This window comes from Sceloporus occidentalis, unplaced genomic scaffold (genome assembly GCF_023333645.1).
Source record: "Sceloporus occidentalis isolate IW3139 unplaced genomic scaffold, rSceOcc1.0.p SCAF_7, whole genome shotgun sequence".
NCBI lineage: Eukaryota > Metazoa > Chordata > Lepidosauria > Squamata > Phrynosomatidae > Sceloporus > Sceloporus occidentalis.
Window position 1 is genome coordinate 5148347 of NW_028316987.1, and position 13047 is coordinate 5161393.

The following is a 13047-nucleotide window of genomic DNA, read 5'->3' on the forward strand; positions in this document are numbered from 1 at the left end:
TTATCTGGGAGTAAGCCACATTGAATTCATTGAACCTTTGAGCAGCTGTGTATAGGATTACACTCTTCACCTCCTTGCCATTTGCAATCATGGCCTCTTGGCTTTTTTACCAGCTTGGAAGCAACATCTCCTAAATAAAGTTGTCTTGCCAATCCTCACATTGATTACTCTCTTAATACTCAGATATACATACAGTTATTTTACCGGCTTTGAAGGCCAAGGATTAAAAAATATGGTAAAAATGGCACATTGATACTTTATATGATATGATCCCAGAATCCCCCCTCCAATATGTCAATGTGTCATACTGGAGGGGGGATTCTGGGAGTTGTGATCCAAAAATAACTTTATTTAGCTCTAATTGCATATAGGATCTAGTTGCTATACAATTCCATTCTTCTGGGGTGGGGGCATAATCCCACTCCCCCCCCATTGCTCAAATCTCAGTTTCAATAGACACTTTTCAAAAGAGGTGTTAAATGGCTTGGATCCTTGATAATGGAAGGAGCACCTCTCCCTATATACATGTATATCTGCCCAAGATTTGATATCTACAGGAGGAGCCCTCCTCTGTGTCCCAGCAGTGGAGGTAAGATTGGGTGGAAGTATGAGCGATGGCCTTCTTCGCTGTTACAACTGGAGGTCTGATTGCTGCCAATTGCTGCCAATTTTCTGGTACCAAGTCAAGACACTATTTTTTATTAAAACATTTGAGACTTCTCTTAACTGCTTTAAAAATACATTTACCTAGTTTGCCATGCTCTCTGCCTCAGAGGAAGGCAATGACAAACCTCATCTGAATGAATATTTCCAAGTATACCCCAGTGATAGGTTTACTTTAGGGTTGCCATAAGTGGGAAACAACTTGAAGGCACACAACTACAACAACGACTTGGTTTTAATTGGTGTAACTTTTGAAGCTGTTTTAACTTGTTGCCATGTTTACTATTCTTCAAACCTGTTTAAGCTATTTATTTGTTTTCATCTGGGAGTGTTTTAAATTTTTGTGTATCTCCCAGCAATCCCACCATAGAGGGAGGGGTAAAAATATTTTAATATATCATCAAATGGGTGCAGAATGGGCACATCAATATCATTCTGCTCTACAAGAGTTCTATGCCCTTATAGAACTATAGCCTTACTAGGGGGCTTTAAACCTTCCCTTGAGAAGCAATTAGATCTCTCTTGTTCATTCTGGCACATTCATAGGCAGTCATATACGCAGAGAGACACCAATCTTCTGGTGAGAGAAAATCTTTTGCAAGGCAAAGGGGCTGGGCGGGGAGTGTGGGCAATGCATCCTCCTGTAAGTCATCTCCATTGAAGAGCAGATGGTGAGCGGCCAATGAGTTCCAAAGAGGAATGCAAAAAAAGACAATCTGGCAGGAAGCCATTTCTCCAGTGTGTGTGCCTTCAAGTCGCCTGTCAACTTATGGTGACCCCATGAATTTCATAGGGTGTTTTTAGGCAAGGAATACTCAGAAGGGGTTTTGCCAGTTCCTTCTGAAATATAGCCTACAGCACCTGAATTTCATTGCGGGCCTCCCATCCCTATACTAAACAGGGCTGACCTTGCTTAGCTTCCAAGATCAAACAGGATCGGGTGCCTTTCCTTCTAAAAAGCCATTAACTAAAAAAAAATACATGTATTTATACATGTATAAATGTTTTGTGTGTATCTGTAAATGTATGTAATCATCAAAAAATAAAATAAGGTTTGTAGAAAAATTCACCAATAGAGACATTTAGATGGTAGACCTAAATTTCTAGGCCAAACTACAGCTCAACATTACTTATATATACATTATGCTGATTAAGTGGGTATACTCTAGCTGTATTTAAATACTGCCTTTAAAATGCATGGCCTTTTCTGCCTTTTGGAGTGGCCTGATTGAAGTCTTATAATAAAAGAATGATATTGTCAGTGAGTGAAGTTTCTGCACTGCTAGAAGTTTGGGCACTGGAGGAACATTTCGTTTATGGGGATCAGAATTCCTATTTGGGAGGCCTCATTTTGCCTTTACTGTAGCCACACCTCTGAAGATGAGGATTGTAGTCAAATAGAAAGGTGCCAAGTTCAGAGAGAACTGAAGGCCACAGAGAGATAGCACCTCAAAATAAACCAAAATATAGATGCTTATAAAATATCACCAGTATGAAGTAGTCAAGGCGCTATGAGAGTTGAATTGAGAGGACCTGATGCTTGCCAGGACATGGAGAGATGTGCCTGCTTTGGAGCAGGGGAAACATAGCCAAAGTTTCAATGAGAAAATCCCTCCCATATTGGTTACTTAAACGATGGGGTGCATATTTGAAGCATTTTCGTTTTCATATTACAGTTTCTCTTTCCAGCTATTCTCTGCTTGGTGGTCTCCCATCCATGTATTAAACAGGGCTGTGTTTTTGGGGTTGTACTTTTCCCTTCTAGATCCTGGTGACTTTTCTTGGTAAGCCTCAGCCTTCCCTAACAAGCCTTTGACAAATATTTCTGAAGACTGCCACATCTCCCTGTTCAGCCTCTCTTTCCTCCTCAAAGTCAGAAGCATTGATTGGACTTGATGAATACCATCGGGTTGTTCTCCTTGTTGTTCATTGGGGCTCTAAGCTGGGAGAGTTATTTATTAGTCCTTGTTATTTATTAGTCCTTATTAGACTACACTTTGATGTCTCTTCTTAACAAGGCAAATTCATCCCCAACGTGGAAAGGAAGAAAACGAGGAAGCCTTCTCTAACCTGGATTCTTCTTTAGAAGAGCTTTTTATTTAGGACATTTTTAAAAAGTCCATTATTCTCTCCACCCTTTAAACCCAGGAACCTCATAATAGAGAGAATTGAAGAATATAGAAAGTCTTCTGGACTTGAGCCAGCCCTAAACTAAGCCTGCTAAACTTCTTCCTAACCAATTTAATCCATTTTTAGATCCTAACCATTAAGGTCAAGGGTACCTAAAGGTATTAAAAAGTCTGAGGGGAGATTGACCCATCATTTCATCAAAAGGGGGTTCTCTATGGGTCCTGGGCTAGGGTTTTTAAAGGCATCGACTTAGCTGTGGACCTAAACAAAAATAACACATGGAAACGGGGAAACCTGTGTTTTCCAACATGCGTGTCCAGCTGCCACAATCCCCAGGGGATCTCTAAGGCCCTGCCTCCTACTCAAATATTCAGAATATTTTTTACAGCTATGTAACCCCCCTTTGATGAAAATTGTCAAGCAAACCCCATAGAATATCCACAATATTGGAAGGAATCGAAAGAAACCCAGTCCCTTATTCAACGCCAGTAATAAATATATGCCCCAATGGGAACGACCTAACTTTTCCTTTCTTCTTTTCCCCTTTCTTAATTCGTCTTCCCTCCCCCTTCCTCTTCTTTTCCCCCTTTTGTTCTTTCTGTCCATCACTTTATTTCCCCCCTCCTTATCCCACAAGAGTCCCCCCCCCCCAGCTACTCCAAATCATTTACATCTCAGGTATAAACTGCCAGCAGCAGTTCTCTGCCTGTTCAGCCTCCTTCCTTCTTCTTCTTGGTTTAGCATCCTGGGCAGACTCCATATCGGATAGCAAATCGGTGGATTGGGTTGGGTTGAGTCTCTTCCAAATCTCAAGAGGGAGAGAGAGAGGGGGGGGGAGTGGGAGAGGGAGAGGGAGAGGGAGAGAGAAGGAAGTGTATTTGATTGTGTCTTTCTGCATGGCAGAAGGCTGACTTTATGACCCTTGTAGTCTCTTTCAACTCTGTGCTTCTATGATTCTGAATGGTCGAATTCAAAGATATAGCCCTATTAGAGTCCATAAAATCGGTATGTTAAGCCGATCCTGTAGCATCTTTGAGACTAACTGAAAGAAAGAAGTTGGCCACATGAGCTTTGGTAGACTTAAGTTCACTTCCTCAGGTGCATGTGTTTTGTCTTTGGATTTTGGTCCACTCCCTCTTTTGGTGCCAGACGACCTCTTTAAATTCCTGCAGGGGGACCATATTCGTTTTCAGTCCTGCCTCTCTCTCTCTCTCTCTCTCTTGTCCTTCTTTGGGGTTCAGTCCTCCAAGGGCTAGCATCTTCCAAATCTCAAGACTTCAGTTTGGGGTTCAGTCCTCTCTAAATAGCAGACTACCTCCTCTCCTCCCTTCCCTTCCCGCTCCTGTATGCCTCTTGTCAAAAGGCGACTAGAGCCCACCAGGCTGGCCCTAAACAGAAGGGAGAAGCAGGCCAGCAACATTTATTTACTTGTTAGCCGGCCCAGGACAAGAGTAACTTCCAACCCGACGCCCACGGTCATTTGTTACTTGTCAGGATATTTACTGGCCGCTCAGCCCACGGAGAGAGCAAGCGGAGGGTGGAAGCAGGCCAAAAGTTCACAGGGGGAATGCTGTTTTGTTTGGGTTTCCTTCTTCTTCTGAGGAGGAGTTTCTCTCCAGCTCAGCCAGTTTGGCTCTGAGGAACATTTGCTAGGGAGGCAAAAGGAAAGGCGACAAAACCAACCGGCGCAAAGGAACGAAAGCATCCTTTTTGCGTATCCCCGACATGTGGGTTTTAAATCACAGGGCTCTTTGAGCTCTGCTTTTGCAAAGTGAGCTCTCCCAGGACTGATCCAGTGGCCTTCGTTGGTTCTTTGGTTGGCTAGTTTCCTTGATCCTCTTTGCCTGCATTCACACTGGAACAATAACCCGTTTTGGCACTGATTTAACTCTTTGCCTCTCCGCTCTGGGCCCACAACAAACTCCAACTCCCAGAATTCCATAGCCTTGAGCCAGACAAAGAGTTAAATCAGTGCCAAAACGGGATGCAGTCAAATTTCCATTTAAAGCACGTTTTGCACCGATTCACAGCCTCCCAGCTCCAACGGCAGGCGAAAAACCAAAAGTCGCAATCGCTTCTGATGAGAAGAGGAAGCACAATGAAAGCCATAAAGATGTGAAAAATAAGAAGGAGGGAAACAGAAGAGGGATCGCGGTACTAACTCGAGCCCCCAGCCCCAAAAGCATGGCGAGATGGATAGGGCAGATCGCGTTTCAATTTCACGTGGGCCTCCCTCCCCTCCCCCCCGCTTTCCTCCAAAAAAAGGCAAATTGCCTTTCTAACTTTATTTCACAACTCATTAGAATGCTGATTGAATTAAATGGCTCTTAAGCACTCCGCTCCCAGACACAAAGGCGAAGAATCTATTCGGAGGACTGGCTTCTGGTGGTATTATTATTATTATTATTATTATTATTATTATTTTCTCCCTTGAAGGGACAGCAAGAAGCGCTTTTAAGCAAACTCCATAAAAAACGTTATCGTTCGGTGATTAATTTCTTGTAACGAGAGGAGGAAGAGCAGCCACTCGAGTCCTCTCCTCTGCCTTTTATGGGTCGCCTAAAGCTGGGAAGGGGCCCAGATCTCCTCTTTGCCTTCTCCCCCCCCCCAAGAAAGGATGGGAATTTTGGGATGATTTTTGCCACTTTCTGATGAATTGGAAGCGGGGGGGGGGGAGGGAAGAAACGACTTTTTAACACATTTTCACAGCTGAAGACATTTTTAAAATTTTTATTTAGGCAGGCATTTGGTGGGTGGATTTTCCTTGTGTCAGTGGTGTGCTGTCTTAATGCTTTCTCTCAGTGAGTCTCAAAAGAGACTACAAGATCTCTCTACATACTGATTCTGCAGGCTAACAGGGTTATATCTTTGGATTTAGCCCTGTTCGTCTGCAGAAATCAGTATCTAGGGAGATCTTGCAGCAACTTTGACACTCACTGAAAGAAAGAAATGGGCAGCATGAGCTTTCCTAGACTTTAGTCTACTTCCTCAGATGCATTTGGTATTATTATTATTATTATTATTATTATTATTATTATTATTTAGAGAGCTCTTGTAGCATACTTGAGACTCCCTGAAAGAAAGAAGTGGGCAGCAGGAGCTTTCCTAGACTAAACTCTTCTTCCTCAGATGCATCATGGTTTTTGCTTGTTTTTACTAGGCTGTTTTGAACTGATATGCTTTCATGTTGGCAAATATTTAATTATATTTTTTAACGTTTGTAATCCATGTTTTAGTTCTGTCCTTTTGAAATCGTTATAACCAGCCTCGACTCCCACAATGAAAGGCGGGAGAGAGATCCTTGAAAGAAAGAACTAGAAATAAACCTTGGATAGTGCTAACTTTTCTCCTCGTTGGACTCTATTTTTTTCCGCCCTCCCTTTCCCTTTCCCTGGCCTTCTTCTCTCACTTCCTTTTCTCTCCTTCTTCTTCTTTTGCTTCCAAAGGCTTTGAGAAGGGGGAAGGGGAGAAGAACTCTTTCTCTCTCTCTGCCCCCCCTTTGACACCTCGGTGTTGTTAATCAGATCGATGGGGAAAAGTTTGATTGAAGTTCCTTTGTCATGCAAATGTCAAGGGCTTGATGGATGATGGTAGATATCTGACCAACTTCGGGAGGCCTTTGCTCATTGGGCTCCAAAGCCACCACGTGGTCCGGACCCCCTTCCACCCTATTCCCCCCCCCACTCTATTCCCCCACCCCACCCCCAAGTCCCATTCTGAAGGCCCTGGGAAGGAGGGGTGGGGAGATGGGGGCTCCTGGGCAAGAGGTCCATAGATGGGAAGGGTCCCTCTCTCTCCCTCTCTTCTTCTCTCTCTCTCTTCCCCCCCGTTTAACTTTGACATACTACCGAAAGGTTGTAGGGCAGAAGAAATCCCCGTAAAACAGGGCGCCCCTCTTCCATCATTGGCAAAGGAACAATACCTAGAATGAACTTCTTCTTAGACTATGCAATTTGTAACCGAGGGACCAACGTCTACGCGCCCAAGGAGTTTCTTCATCACCACCATCACCACCACCATCAGCAGCAATTCGACCCAGGAGCCACTTCTTTCCCAGCTAGCTCAGGGACCACTCCTGGCTGTGACAGCTACCCTTCAGATGGACGCTATGGGGCCCCTGCTGCTGAGCCCAACGCCCACCAGCATCCCCATCATCCCCATCCCCAGCAGGACCCACAGAGCTATCACCAGCATCCTCAGCATCCTCCATCCCACCCAGCTGGCCTTGGCATCTCCTTCTCAGGGTCTTCTCATCCAGAAGAAGGAGGTGGTGGTAGTGGTGGTGGCTTCTCCTCCACCATCTCCCCCAGCTTCCTCCCCCAGCAGTTCTATCTCAGCCCCCCAGAGACGGATGGTGCCTACTTCTCCCAGCCTTCGGCCTACCCAGCCAGCTCGGCAGCAGCAGCGGTGGCTCTGGCCGCCCCAGCTTCATCGTCTCCTCCTTCTTCTTCCAGCCTGGGAAGTCTACCTGAAGGCTTCTGTGGCCCCACGGGACACTTCCAGCCCTCCCACCTCTATGGACCTGAACAGGGTGGCTATCTGCAAGGGGCTTTTGGCAACCTGTCCCCACCTTTGCCTGAGAACAAAGACCCCAGGGCAGTCTCCTTGGGCCAGCGATGCCCCACCGAGGCGGTCGGTACCAACGCTGGGAGCCCCACTTTCGACTGGATGAAAGTGAAAAGGAATCCCCCGAAAACAGGTAAAGCCCCCGCCACCCTTGGCTTCCATGGTTAACACGTTTGTAATAATTCCCAGACCTTGGTTCTCCTCCAGGAGTTTTGGACTTCAGCTCCCAGAAGCCCCAGCCAGCTTGGCCAACAGTCAGGGATATTGGGGGCTGAAGTTCAAAACATCTGGAGAACCACAGTTTGGGAATCCCTGATGCTCAGCACTAGAAAGCGGTGTAGCAATGGAAGTGCTCTTGCTATTCCCAGCATGACCTTTCCAAGGAGGAAAAGGAAAGAAGCTTAGGGTTCACGTGGCTTTCGGAAGCCATCTCCAGATGTCCTGTCTCTGAGCCTCCCAGGAAAAGCATCTGTCTATCTGGCTTTTGTTGGACTGGTGTGAAGGGAGCTTGGGGAGGTTCTTTCTTTTGGACTACACAACACTTCATTGTAACCCGCCTGGAACCCTATTGTGGGAGAAAGGCAGGGTACAGATCCTTGAAATAGGGGATCTGAGGAGTCCAGCCTGGTGATTCGAGCATTGGACGAGGAGGGCCCAGGGTTCGAATCCTAGCTGGGCCCTGGAAACACACTGGGTGACCTTGGGCCTGTCACAGACTCTCACCCTCAGAATAACCATGCCAGGTGGGGCATTAGAGTCGCCCTAAGTTGGAAACGATTTGAAGGCACCACCACCACCACCACAAACAACAACAATCCCCCTTTCTCCAAAAGTAAGCTTCCCTGCTTAGATGGACTTCCAAGACTAGTTCTGTGTCCAGTGTATAAGAGTCTTCCCTACTCTCCCTTTGTCAGCACAACTGCTTTAAGGTAAGAAGTTGGGCTGCGAGTAGGGATTGAGTAGAAGAGAGGGTGGGATGGTGAGGATGCTGCCCAGTTTCCAAGAATGGCAGAAGGAAGAGAGAGAACCAGCATCCTTTCCCTCACATTCTTGGGATAGGAGGATCAGAGGCAAAGGGATCAAATGGCAGGAAAGGAGGGTGGGGATGAAACAGGCCAGAAAATAGGGTTCATCTCAGAAGAAAAGCAATGTAGCCTCGGAACGGGGGGGGGGGGGGGGCGTAAGCAAGTTTAGTTCCACAAAGTATCTTTTACAGTATTTATTATGTACAGTATGTATCGTCTTTCTTGCGCTTGATGGAGAGAGCTCCCTCTTCAAACAAACGGAAAAGAAAGCTCTCACATCAATCAAAGCATGAGACAGGAGTTGGCTCTTAGAGGAAAAGTAGGGCTCTCTTTCCCCCACAGCTCCCACCAGGACCAAGACCAGAATTTCCCTCATTCTGTGGTTCGGCTCAGCCTTTTCCTCACTCCTGATAATGGAGTCCATGGGTGTATTGTTCGGTCTGAGGTGAGCTAAGGTGAAGGAGTTGAAATGGTGTTACTTCCATCTCTAAGGAATCAGAACGATCTTTTACAGAAAACATATCCAAGGGTAGCCCTGTTGGCCATATAGCAAAGAACCATCACTTCCAAAATCCACAAAGTGGAACTTTGAAACGTTTCTTTTTTTGTATATTTTAGTTGGTCCCATAAAGGTGTCCCTGTTTTGTGGACTTTAGATGTTATTGTGTCTCCAACAAGTCATTCACGAGTCCAGAGTAATAAAAGGATGGGCACGATGGTATATATGGAGCTGAGAGCCCAGGGAAGTTACTTTTCAGACTAGGGATCCCAGAATCCCCAGCCAGGCAAAATAGTTGGAGTTCAGAAGAACAAAGTTTTCCAGCTCTGAGTGGCCCCAATCCTAAAAGAGCCTTACTTTTGCTACAATCAATTCAAGGTCCATAAATGGAACACCAACAAACACCTCCCACAAACATATCCCAGATTTCTATTTCTGGCTTTCCTTAAGTAGGAAGCCCTGACTTTAAAGGAAGGTCGGTTCCAGCGCTGGTTTTTCTCTTTTAAGTGTTTCTACTTTCAACGCGATCCTGAATATGGGGCAGAGGGAGCGAGTTTCATATTTGGGCAAATGCCCCCTGAGTCCCTGGATGCTACTTTGCCCAGTTTTTCTCTACAGAGGGATCTTGCACCACCTTTGAGACGAACTGAAAGAAAGACATTGGTAGCATGAGTTTTGGAATACTAGCACGAGCTTTCCTAGACTTCAGTCTACTTCCTCAGATGCACTGCGTAGACTGAAGTCTAGGAAAGCACATGATGCCAATTTCTTTCTTTCAATGAGTCTCAAAGGTGCTGCAAGATCTCTCTACGTACTGATTATACAGACTAACAGGGCTATATCTTTGAACTCTTTTTATTTAGTTCGTCTCAAAGGTGCTACAAGATCCCTTTGCATACTGATTTCTCTCTCTTGCCCTTCTTGCGCAGCTCTTTCGATGGGGACTGGCTGGGATTTAGGAAGGACAACGTCACTTCAACTGTAGCCTAATAATGTTCTCAGGCCTTGCCATGTCTTTCAGTTGGACCCAACTTTCTAGTTTCAGTTCAGTTGCTCCTCCTAGACAGACGATGGCATTTAAATCAATCGCTTTGATTCAATGGATCTACTCTAGTTGGGATTAGCAACTGAAAGGACTTAAACTTCTGGCTTTATTTAAACTCTACACAGAACAAACAACACTCACTTCCAATACGGGGAAGAAGGATTTGCAATCACACTTATGGTTGGGAGGCACCCTGAATTAAGAAATGTAGGGTTAGGTTAAGGACAAGAAGGTCCCTGGTATTGACTGAGTGGGAAACTAATTTAAACTGGAGAAGTAGGACTAAATGTTAAGGTTTCACTGAGCTCAGGTCCGATTCATTGGACCCCTTTCTAATGCCAAGCTTCAGTCCCGGAAGGTATACTATAACTCTATAAGGAGATGAAGGTATACTGTAACTCTGTAAGGAAAAGCCCAATGACATCCGAACAATGATATTTTTATTGGGCCAACCAAAATGCACAATTACATGCTGCAAGCTTTCGAAACCACACTGGCTTCTTCATCAGGCAAACAGGAGAAAGTAATGGAAGACTGAAGGAATTAAAAGGTGAAACTGAAGATTGAAGGAAAGTAAAAGATGCCTCTAAGCGGGTGCAGAGTGTATTTCCCTCACCACTAAATACACGGATCATGGAGCAAAATTTCCCCAATATAGTCTGATGTTTCCAAACAGGTCTGAAGTTAGAATCTCAATGTATCCTCTTCTGTAATATTAGCATTGCCTGGGATGTTTCTATGGGGAGAGAAGGTCTCCTCATCAGGATGTGTCCGAGCCCAAACTGAGTTCATCCAGTGCTAGTCGCAGATTTTGTTTCCTTACCATATCAACTTGTTTATTTGGTTATAACTTAATCCAAAGGGCGAATCGCCTATTTATGCAACAAAACACGCAAGGCCAGGCACGGATTTGTGGTGTTAACATCAAACTGTGGCAGGACATGAAACTATTAGGGAGATTTGTTAATAAGGCAAGTCCGATTGTTTGTTCCACTTAGAGAAGACCGACTGAATTAGTGGAACCTACCTATGTGTCGATTCACCCAGTTTCTCTGTTCGCTGAGCCAATCTGTTCCGTTTGGGATTAACAATCGGTTTTAGGCCAATGTAACTTGCCTTTTGTGATCTTGGTAGGGATGAAAGGCGGAGCACACAAAGAGGGATGGGAGGGATTACGGTCAGAGGGCGATGGCAAGGATCCTGGTAAGTGTAATAGCTTCAACACAACCTTGCAGGGATTTTGGGTTAAGAAAGAAAGGGAAGGGGAGTGGGTTTCCCAAGCAAACTAGAGGTGCAGCATGGCCCTTCCAAATAAGCATTTCTGACACCCCCATGAAGTATTCCTTCAGTCCCCAGATTTCTAGCACTGCAGTGATTTTAAAATCTCGAGCAGCTAAGAGAGGTCCTTTACATATGCAAAGAAACATATACAAAGTGATCAAGAGGGGAATGCGAACCCAGCAAATATCAGAGCTCTCTCTCTACCTGGGAACGCTTCTCCAAGTCTTTCTTCCTGCAATGCCAGCACTTTTTCCAAGTTCTGCTTTGTGTCCGAGGCTGCATCCACACTGGAGAAGTAACGGCACCGCTTTAACTGCCCTGGTTCAAGGCTATGGAATTCTGGGAGCTGGAATTTGTTGTGTGGCCCAGAGCGGACTGGCACCCGAGCAAAGCTATCATCTGGTTTGACACCGCTTTAACTGCCATGGCTCAATGCTCTGGAATTCTGGGAACTGCAAAGCTCTGGTGCCACAACAAACTGCAGTTCCCAGAATTCCAGAGCTTTGAGCCTTGGCAGTTAAAGCGATGTCAAACCGGATGATTTCTGCAGTGTGGATGCAGCCTACTTCCTCAGATGCATGGAGTGGACAGATGCCCAGCGGTCATGCAATCAGACGAAGTGGACCAAGTCTAGGAAGGCTTCTGCGACGAATAACAAATGGTCTATTTTAATATTGCAATGGCTTAACTCCATTTTAATTGTCACTTTTGTAAGTTTTTTTAATTGGACTGTGTTTTTAGACTGTCAGTCGCTTTGGGTCCCAGTTCGCGGGGGGGGGGCGGGGGAGAGAAGTTAGATACAAATTAGTATAACAACAACAAAACAACAACAACACCTTTCGCCTTAATTGGGGAACCCTTGCCCATAGGAAATCACTGGAGAATACTTGCCCATAGAGAATAATTGGAGAATACTTGCCCATAGGGAATCATTGGAGAATACTTCCCCATAGAGAAACCATACTTGCCCATAGGAAATCAGTGGAGAATCCTTGCTGTGGGCAAGTATTTCCCAATTATTCTCTATGGGCAAGTATGGCGTCTCTATGGGCATACGTCCCTGTGACAAGATCCCTGTGCAGACAGAAAGGAGAAGCCTACTAATGCGCGATCCCCGTTGTCTCCTCCTCTCCTTCCCCCAGCCAAGCTCTCCGACTACGGGCTGCCGGTGCCCAGCGCCAGTGCCATCCGGACCAACTTCACCACCAAGCAGCTGACGGAGCTGGAGAAGGAGTTCCACTTCAGCAAATACCTGACCCGGGCCAGGCGAGTGGAGATCGCGGCCACCTTGGAACTCAACGAGACCCAGGTCAAGATCTGGTTCCAGAACCGGAGGATGAAGCAGAAGAAGCGGGAGAAAGAGGGCCTGTTGGCTGGACCCTCCCTTGGCACCCACAACTCCGTGAAGGAAGCCAGCAGCGAGGTTGCCTCGGATGGGTCCAGTGGGTCCTCCACCCCTGATGCTTCTCCTGGGTCGGTGTCTTCTTGAAAGGCAGGGCAAGGTGGATCTCGACCAGACAGGGTCCTTCTCCCTACCCCACCACCCCCTTCTTCCATCCCACTCCCCCAGAGAGGCAGCAGCTCTTCCTCCAACCCAAATGCCCCCTAGAAGTCCCATAGACAAGGAGACCCGATGTCCTACCTGCAAAATGTAGATACACTGAAAAATTGGGGACATCCAAGAAAAATGCAGGACCTTCCCAAATCAAAGCTAACAGCACTCATAGAAATTCATGCTGCTTCGTCATGCTCAAAAGCCTTCTGAGGCTGAGACAGTATGACTCACCCAGTAGGTTTCCATGGCTGAATTGGGACTGGAACCCTGGCTGCCTGAGTCT

The 13047-nt window shown here is 46.0% G+C and overlaps 1 protein-coding gene across 1 annotated transcript; it reads left to right on the forward strand.

Annotated features, from left to right (window-relative positions):
* The first annotated feature begins 6720 nt into the window (after nt 1–6720).
* On the forward strand, nt 6721–12698 carry LOC149309073 (homeobox protein Hox-B1-like). The gene is made up of 2 exons (XM_089531158.1): nt 6721–7492; nt 12352–12698. Exons 1-2 carry the CDS (start codon nt 6721–6723, stop codon nt 12696–12698), a joined length of 1119 nt encoding a protein of 372 aa, XP_089387284.1.
* Nucleotides 12699–13047: the final 349 nt, after the last annotated feature.

What these genes read in the sequence shown, in the direction of transcription:
- LOC149309073 (XM_089531158.1), top strand. Translation starts at nt 6,721, where the DNA reads ATGAACTTCTTCTTAGACTATGCAATTTGTAACCGAGGGACCAACGTC. An exon ending in AAGGAATCCCCCGAAAACAG is followed by an intron (nt 7,493 to 12,351) that starts GTAAAGCCCCCG and finishes TCCTTCCCCCAG; the next exon opens with CCAAGCTCTCCGACTACGGG.